General features: G+C 40.1%; 1 protein-coding gene across 1 annotated transcript in view; it reads left to right on the top strand.

The window, feature by feature from the left end:
- The window catches only part of frmd3 (FERM domain containing 3), a 57712-nt gene that overhangs the window by 12301 nt on the left and 35411 nt on the right, over positions 1-10000 (top strand). Inside the window, exons 2-3 of the mRNA XM_071926420.2 lie at positions 2738-2842; positions 5729-5771. Of these exons, the coding sequence (XP_071782521.1) occupies positions 2738-2842; positions 5729-5771 (148 nt within the window). The remainder of the gene's footprint in view (positions 1-2737; positions 2843-5728; positions 5772-10000) is intronic.

Raw genomic sequence — 10000 nt, 5'->3', positions numbered from 1 at the left:
AAGAAATAAAGTGTGATTATTGACACACATGGCACAAGGACTGAACAGGATCTCATGCATGTTGCTTTTTTCAGAAACAGCGTCACTTTTGGTGAACATGGCAGGGTTTAGCCGCTGTGGAAGTTTTACTGCTACCTTATAGGTACATGTACTGAATGCAAAATTACTTCAGTACTGCTCTGCCTCAGAAAAGGAAATCATTTAAAAATTACATTTTTTAAGGAATAATCTGGCAATTGACAACATTTGAGAAAAGGTCAGCCACAACAGTTGCTGCAGTATTGTTGGTGATGATAAATGAAGTAAAACCATAACCTCAGATCTCGTTACAGTCAAGTTGATGATGGCCTCACTCGCTGTTATTGAACTTTTTTGAAGATGAGTATGGCCTTGTCCAGTCAAGAGTGTATGTGATGTTCATGTTTTCATTTTAATGAAAACGTGGGTTGAGAAAACTCTCTGACTTATGAGCTTGAGCTTATGAAACCTTTATAAAACCCATTGGATAAAGTCAAAAACACATGGTGAAAAAGCAAAAAACAAGACAGTTTGGGATTTTGGCGATACGACAGCAACGATAACATAAAAGGTTGCTGGGGCAACTGACTGTTGACTGACAGTTTCCCTGTTGCTATGGAGACCTGTCATGATTTCATGGTACCACCCAAGTATGCCCAGCTGCAGCCTGCAGAACGGGGCGGGGCTAAAGATCGAACTTGTAATCCCGCCCATTGTTGATTTCATTGGTTTAGAGGTCGAAACAGGGCGGGACTACAGATCGCCTGCAATCTAAACTGAGAATCCACTATGGTTGGAAACGAGGGAAGTAGTGGTTTGTTTACTTAGCGGTAGTTATTCAATTTAGTTTCCTACCGTACATACATTCGCAAACACCCTGTTGCATGTAAGAAAAGTCAATAACACCAGCAATTAAAATAAAATGTTTTTATGGTGAAATATATTTATTACCTTTTCGATTTTTTTCAAATGACAAAGACAGTACAATTCACACTAAGTGTGTGTGTGTGTGTGTGTGTGTAGAGAGAGAGAGAGAAAGAGAGAGAGAGAGAGAGAGAGAACATTACTTTTCACTCACTACAGTACTCACTATTCAAATCATCACAATGCACAACCGACAAGCATAGTTAACATCAATGCTATCATTACTGGCTTGCTAGCTGCTAATGTTAGCTACAGATCGAACCTGTAATCTCGCCCATTGATGATTTCATTGGTTTAGCGGTCGACTTCACTGTTTTAGCGGATGATTTCATTGGTTTAGCGGTCAACCTGTACCCCCGCCCAGATCTTTAGCCCCGCCCCGATCTGTAGCCCCGCCCCAATCTGTAGCCCCGCCCCGTTCTGCAGGCTGGAGCTGGGTGCTTCTCGCACCACCAGCATCAGGGTTGACTCTTAATTGTCAGTTTTCTGTGTTGCCATACTGCCATAGTGTGTGTTTGTGTGTGTGTATGTATGTGTATGTTTATGTGCGTGTCAGTGTGTGTGTGTGTGTGTGTAATAGGGAGATAGGTTTGTTGGGGGGGGGGGGGTTAAGTCCAGGGTCGCCCATGCTGTTGAGTAAATCACAGAGGGATAACAACAAGGGCAAATGGCCAATTTCCAACTGGAATCAATCAGTCCTGCTCAGTTGAGCATGGATTCCACCAACATCAGCAGGTTACAGAGGAAGGACAGACATACACACACACACACACACACACATGCACGTGAACCCATACAGTCACACATCCACACACACTCACAAGACTCGAATTAATGCATGGATGCACATGATGTACAGCTCATATAAGCAAAAGGACATTCTGATGAATATTATTAGCTTTAGTCAATAGGTCAGGTGGGTGAGAATGGAGAGTGTATTCTTCCGAGAAGGGATAAGTGTGTGTGTGTGTGTGTGTGTGTGTGTGTGTGTGTGCGAGTAGGTGTGCGAGTGTGTGTATCTGTACATGAGCAAACATCCACGCATGTATATACGTGTTACAGATTACACACATCTGTAAGCGTGTGTGTTAGTGCGTGCGCGAGTCCTTGTGTGCGTCTGTGTATGATGAGTAGATATTGACTGAGGAACAGGTAATAAATGCAGAGTGATTATTGATCTCTCTCTCTTTGTGGTGTGTTTATGGACTGCAGATGGACTTCGACTCTATTCTCCGGCTGTTTGAAGGTCCAGTCCTGAATCTGACCACAGCAGATATACTGTCACCTTGGGAGCAGACATATTGCTCTGTGTTAACATTGTTCTGCCTTGTGTGTATCGTAGGAATAATACCCAAGAGGGCATTCTGTACTGTGATTATGTGTACAACGGTGATGCTTTGCTTTTTCAGTTATGTTTTTATATAGCGCTTTTTAAAACAACTGTTACAAAGTGCTTTCCAAAACAATTAAGACATACAGTATAAATACACTGAGTACATAGAACAGAAGATTAACAAGAACAAGAGTAGATTAAAAATGAAACCAGACATGAAGTAAAGATAAGATAAGATAAGATGAAATAAAATAAAATATAATAAGAATATAAGGTGACAGGGTTACAAACTGGGATAAAAAAATAAGACATAAAAGACAAATTGCAGTAGGTATAAGATGCAGCCGAGAAGATTTCTTGGTTGAAACTACTGTATCTGTTGTATGAATATTAGTAACTGATCATACTCAAAAAACTGCTGAGTTGGGGTTTTAATGTGTTGTGTGTTTTATTCCTTCACAGAGAGACACCAAAGGCCAGTTCCTGTTGGACCATGTGTGTAACCACTACAACCTACTGGAGAAAGACTACTTTGGCATCAGATATGTGGACCCAGAGAAACAGAGGGTAACACCCCCCCCCCCCCCCCCCCCCCCCCCCCCCAACACACACACACACACACACACACACACACACAAATGAACCCAAGGCGGTACATAACTCAGTCTGTGATCATGATCAGGAGGACACCAGTCTCTCACACCTCCTCTCTTGCTTCACACCCAGACATGTCCTCACCTTGAGGCAAAAAAATGAAATTTTATATACATTTTTCAAATTTGTATGCATTGAGTTTCCACTAAGTGTATAGCAGTGAAAGGAAATGTTATAATGATCAATATTTCATTCTATCGTCCCTGTGAGCAGCTTTCTCTCGGCAGGGTTCGTATTCCCTCCCTCTGTTGCTTTGGAAGCAAAACTTACCAGTCGACCTGGAATATTTCATTAATTCATTCAGTTCATTGATTTTTTACCCCACACCCCATTATATAGCTCTTGCAAGCATTTTTCTGTTGGTGAATTTCACTTTGGCCCATTCAGTTGCTTTTGATAGAGTAGGCTGCAGCCTATATTTACTTTAAAAAAAAAGATAATAAAAAAAAAGACTGCTCATAATCGCAGCAAAACAACAAAAATAAACAAATTGATGATCTCACCCTTTAAGAGAAACTAGCAGCACTGAGTCAGCAGGGCCAAAATGGAAATGTCTGGTTAGATCTTGTTATCGATTAAATTGGATATCAATCAGAATGTGCATTCAATAGATTACATTACAAGTTCAAATGACAAACAATAACAATGTCAGCCGCCATACGACAAACAGCCCACACACACTAGAGACCATGTGTCCAGACGCCTTGTCTCAACAGTAGCTTCGCTGGCTGCCAGCTGTATTTCAAATGCAAAATGAGAGTGTGATAACAACAAACACAAGAGGCAAATATCAACAAGAGGAGCTACAACAGAACACAAAGCCATGAGCATGAATACAGTGCAGTTTTGTGTCAGCTAAAGCAACGCATAAAGCATTATCTTATCTTATCTTATCTTACATACATGAGCCTGGTCTCCCGAAATTTCGTGAAATGCGCATGATGTTTTAAGAGAAATAGAGAAATAGTGTGGTGGAAAGTAAAGGTAGTCAGCGTAATGGATAGGCGTAAACATTTGCCTTCAAAGTCTTCTACTTTGAGTGAAGTGTTAGTTTTCGTCAAAAGTTTTTCTTGTTTAACCATGACCAAAAGCTCACCCTAACCTTAACCAAAGTTGGTTTAGTTGCCTAAACTTAACCGTTAGCTAACCTTTTCATGTGGTGAACAGGTGAAAATGTTGTGTCCATTTCGTGCTATTGTCACATAATGCTTCTGTGGTGGAGGAACGTAATGTTTGCATAATTTGTGTCCACAACACATAACCTGCGTTTCAGAGTTTGTGCTCTTTTCACAGAATTTTATGAGACACAACACAAACACACACAGGCACTCCCATGTATTCATATGTTTGTTTATGTACACACATGAAAACTCATAAAGAAACACACACACACACACACACACACTCCCCCACCTGCATTCTGATGGTGTTGCCATGGCAACAGTCTCCCAGTTGTTTACATGATCTCTGCCATGGTGGGAAATATCACAGAAACCAAGGCTGTGAATTATTGAGCCCATTTTATGTTGTAATATTTATAAATAAGAACACATACACACACACACACACACACACACACACACACACACACACTCATAGAGAGTGGGTGATTTGGGTGATATGTCCAAATTTAACAAAGGGATAGAGGGCTAGTAAGTTGTTTTTTCCCCCAAATTTCTCTAAAATCTATAATTAACTAAGAGAGGGAGCATTTCATAATTTGTGCCATCAAGAGGAACGCCATCTTCCTTCAAACCTACTCACATCACCTCCAGCATGCTCACACACACACACACACACACACACACACACACACTTCGCCTCTTAGCTGTTCTAAAATCACTGTTCAGCTCAGCATCTTGTGGATTATTGCTTAATTTAGACACTTCAGGTGTCGCTCATTAGGCCTTACAAGGTTTTATTAGCACATTATAACAGCATTATGTCTGTATTATAATCACAGATAGAGAGACGGCCCTGCAGGGTCAGAATAATCAGAACATGATATAATATGCCATGGGTTAACTTCATAGTTAATCATAATGCTGTCAGATTCATAGGATCTGCAATGATGCCTTTTAATAAATGTATTTTTCTTATGTGATTTTAATGTAAGAATAGTTTGTATTTATTTTTAATACACTTATGTTGCCTCACATTGCATTTTAAGCAAAGGGTCATTCATTAATTCAATAGAAATGTGAAGTGCTTTTTGTTTTAGAGAAACCCTTGGAGCTTTTTGAAAATGGAGCATGTTCTTCTTAAAACCACCGCTCTGAGAAATGAACATCCTTACTTTGGGGTTACGTCTCTCTTTCTAATCTCTCCTTCTACTCTCTCTCTCTCTCTCTCTCTCCCTCTATCTCTCTCTCTCTCTCCCTCTACTCTCTCTCTGTCTCTGTCTCTCTCTCTCTGTCTCTCTCTCTCTCTCTCTCTCCCTCTACTCTCTCTCTCTGTGTCTCTCTCTCTCTCTCTCTCCCTCTCTCTCTCCCTCTATCTCTCTCTCTCTGTCTCTCCCCCCCTCTCTCTCTCTCTCCCTCTACTCTGTCTCTCTCTCTCTCTCTCCCTCTACTCTCTCTCTGTGTCTCTCTCTCTCTCCCTCTATCTCTCTCTCTCTCTCTTTGTCCCTCCCCCCTCTCTCTCTCTCTCCCTCTCTCTCTCTCTGTCTCTCTCTCCCTCTACTCTGTCTCTCTATCTCTCTCTCTTCATCTCTCTCTCCCTCTCGCTCTCTCTCTCTTTCTCCCCCCCCCCCCCCCCCCCCCCCCCCTCTCTCTCTCTCTCTCTGTCTCTCTCTCTCAGCACTGGCTCGAGCCCAACAAGCCTGTGGTGAGGCAGATGAAGTGTAAGTGTCCCTTCTGCTGTTTTTGTGTTGTTCTGTGTGTGTTTTTGCATTGGTGTGTGTACACACAGACGTGTACAGTGTAAAGGCATGTGAGTGTGTTTGTGTGTGTATGTGTGCGTTGCTGTGTGTATTTGTGCAGCAGCTGAGGGAGGCCTGGCCCATGTTAGTCTCCTGGGGGATGCGTCAGTGTGGGGGGGTCAAGCTCTACAGCAAACAGACAACACCACAGGGACACGAACATACACAGAGTACTGATGGAACAAACGCAACAGTATTACAGACGCTTTGTCACAAAAACATCAACTGTGATCTGTGTACGTATTGAGCAACAAAACAGTCATTAGATACTGTAGAAAAAGCAGGTGATTACTTGTTGGATTACATGTTCAAAGGGATTACAGCGATTAAGATTAGAGGTTATGCTTACAGTTTTACACATCTTGAGGTAATAGTGGGTAATGTTGGTAGATGGTGATAATACTATTCTGTCAATTGATTAGGTGGCTTTATTAATATATTAATTTAAGGGTGGACAAACTGTAGGCCTATGACAGGTACCAGTAATTGCCCATTTTCTCCAAGTGAGGCAAGGTGGCAAACGGTGCAATCCAAGATGATGTATTTTTCTTTCATTAAAAAGCAGTTGGCAGTTTGAGTGACTTTTCAAAAATGCCAAAATTAATGTAATCCAATCTGAAAACTCGGCTAAAGAAAGTAAAGTAAAAAAAACAGTATCAAATATTCACATTTTAATCACATCAGAAACCAAAGCAGATTCTTTAGTTCTTACAGTTTTTAATTTAATAGCAACTAAGAAAAAAATAATGGAAAATAGGTAAACAGCTATTCATTATTAATATTTTTTTAATTATATCACCCCGTGCAAAATAACCAGCATTTATCCGTATGTGTGTATTCAGTGGTTTCAAATAAAATGTTCAATTATATGCTGCATTTCTAGAAGAGTAAATGCTGCAGCACTTACAGAATTGCCATTAACAGTATTGCAAGTGAAAGTGGACATAATGAAATCCCTATAGCAATCATTTGACATGATATTTTATAAAGTGTGATCTATATTTTAAACAAAAGTAGTCCTTAAATAAATAAATAAATGTAGGCCTATGATTAAAATTTTATTTACAGGCTTTGGTTGATAGTTTCTTCCGGCATTCCTAGTGTTATTTTGGGGTGATTTTGTTTTCTACAAAGATTGCACATTGGATAAGAGGAAGTAATTGTTTTAATGTTTTTATGAAGAGACAGGCTGGGAACACAGTAATCTGAAATTGATTAGATTTGGAAAGCATCCTTCCAATCATGTACAAACTGAACATAACACTGAACATAAGAACTGAGGACAAATAGATAAACCAGACCCACAGTAGAAGCAGCAAAGGCCTTCCCACCTATAGGAGCTGCCACCTCACCTAAAACAACGTCATTTATCTTGGTTCCAGTGGGGTACAAGGTTTCCAAAATGATCTGCTCAGCATGTGACACCCATTCATACAAAATGATAGATAATAGAAAATGGAAACTAATTCTGCTATTTTTTGAAAGAATAGCAGGTATCTCAAGTCATTGTGTGACCTAATGCTTCAACTTTTAGAGACAGGTTCTTTTAGAAATAGTTAATAATGAACTTCAGATTGGGTTTTTTTTCATAGCGGACATATAGCGTTTAGTAAATGTACTCTTCAAATGTTTTCAAAGGCCTTATCGCCCCACCATATCTGCAGGACATACTGCTCACATTAGCACAAGACATAAATAAGGAGACACACAGACAGAGACAGAAAGAAGAAAATAGAGACAGACAATGTCACGAGGCAGAGACAGTCTCTCAGGAATGCCACAGGGATACAAACAGAGAGACACAAATGGGAAATAAAGATAGACAACGCCACAAGGCGTGACACATTCAGAGATATGCAAATGCCACAGGGAGACAAAAAGGAAATAAATAAACAGAGACACGAACGATGTCATGAATCATACGATGTAAAGCCACTGGAAATGTGTGTTGGTGAAATTCTCATCACTGAGTCCATTGAAAAAGAGATACGACCGGTTTCTCCTAAATGCCTCATATCTTGCCTTCAAGGGTTCAGTTGGTAACAAGCAGAGGAGTGACCAAGTCAACTTTGCTCAAGTCCCAAAGTCGGTCTCAAGTCTTGGGGCACAAGTCTCAAGTCTAAATGTAGAAGTCAAGTCAGAACAAATCAAGAGCCCAGTACCAATTTAATACCTTAAAAAAAAACTTTTTTCAATGCAGTATCGTTTTAATAGTATAAAAACTTGGTGCGTCATGAGTTTGATTTCTATAATCAGTTTCTGCTTCAATAAATTCAATCATTCCATACAAATACAGAAAACAGAATTTAAATTCAGTTGTCTGGTGGAACAAATCTCATCACTTTCAATCTAAGTTTACACAAACACAAGATCTCAAGTCAAGACTTTAGAAGCCTTTTCAAGTCATTGAAGTACAAGTCAAAGTCAAGTCCCAAGTCACCAGAACCCAAGTCAAGTCTCAAGTCTTCTCTTCATGCATCAAGTCAAGTCTCAAGCAATTAAAACTTCAGTCTGACTTGTCCCCACCTCTGGTAACAAGTATTATAATGTGCTTGCGTTCTTTTAAAATAATGACCTGACAGACATTATAGGGACAGAAATACTGTATATAAATTTAGTGGATGCTTTCATCCAAAATGCCTTACAGTAGTGTGAGTGTATCAGTACAGATGGCCTCAGAGGAAAACTGAACCCTTTATCCTGACAGTGTTTGTTAGTGCCATGCTCTGCCCTTTGAACTACACAGGACAGACAGTGACATACACAGAGATGGCATAGAAACACAATAGCTTAAGACAGAGAGATCAATAGAGAAAAGCTAAAAAGACAAACTTCAAAGGGTCAAAAATAAGGCAAATAAACAATTAAGGTGTGGTTTTGTGTTGCTCAATGTGAAGAGACTGGCATCAACACTTCCAGGATTAGTTAGGTGTTTCATTCCCACTAGTGCTGCCCGTGCTAAAACTGTGTGCACTCTTAGTACCTGGTACTGAATAAAATACAAATGGCATAACCTGTGCTGTGATTATACCAAAAAATATTGAATATGGACGGCCAGGTCTGCAGATGTAAAGGTCAGGAGGATGGAACATGTAACATATGTAGAACAGTAGGTCAAACAGACAAATGGAGGTCTGAGCCAGACAGAAATCTGATGAACTCGATCACTGGCAAACCTCTAATACAAAATATTAGAATAAGTGAACCTGAGGAAGCAACAAGCGAAATGCGCTGCTCACTCCTTTTCTAAGCCTATTTGCAAATGCTGTAAGAAAAATCAAAATAAAGATGTTATTACACTTTCAGCAAAGCCTCACAGTGTGCGGTTGGTTAATTTGTTTATACAAAATATTAGACTTGCTCATTCGTGACACTACAATAGTTGTGTGTGAAAGTGATGCTCTCTCTGCTGTGTTTTAATATCACAGGCCACAGACTCAAGCTCATGTGTGCTTAAAGGTGCTATATGTCGCTTTTTTAAACATCAAATATATATTGTTGTCAAATGAATTGTGATGCCTTGGTGTATCCTGTAAATAAATGAGACTATGGTCAAGATGATTGGTAACCTCTATCTCATGCCAGTGGTGTTAGTGCTGGTGTTTCTCAAAATTAAGACCACATTTCTCATGAACACCATTGCTTCCTCTTCACCTTCTTTTCAAAGGTTTTCTCTTTCGCTTTACTGAAGAGGACAAACATATTGGAAGTGATTTTTCCATAGGTCTTTCACTTGTCTCACCATCTGAAAGCTGTAGCTCCATTTGTGCTGGAAGAACAGCGCCCTCTTCCTGTTTTGTGCCATAAAGCAATCTAGATGATTTCCCGCAAAATCTGACCTGGTGGCACATGATGTAAAATGCAGTGTAGAGGCCAGGTGAGGCTGCCAGTCTTCTCAGCGATGGTCTTGTTTGTTTGCAGTAATTATACCAGTGTCTCAAAATGAATGTGGTAATCATTTCTTGATATTAAAATGCTACACATAGCACCTTTACCTTTGATGAATGAGCCATCAGTCGGTTCCTTCTGTGCTTTTTGTGGAAGACACTGTTGCTGTTCCTCTGCTGTCTTTGAGGTGCACAGAGGAGCCCAAGCAGGATCCTACAGATTTGCATTTAAAGTAAAAATCCATCTGCCCTGGGACACTCTTA

The sequence above is a fragment of the Centroberyx gerrardi genome, chromosome 8 (assembly GCF_048128805.1).
Source record: "Centroberyx gerrardi isolate f3 chromosome 8, fCenGer3.hap1.cur.20231027, whole genome shotgun sequence".
NCBI lineage: Eukaryota > Metazoa > Chordata > Actinopteri > Beryciformes > Berycidae > Centroberyx > Centroberyx gerrardi.
Note: the sequence above shows the minus strand (reverse complement) of the source record. Positions and strands in the feature narration are given on the sequence as shown.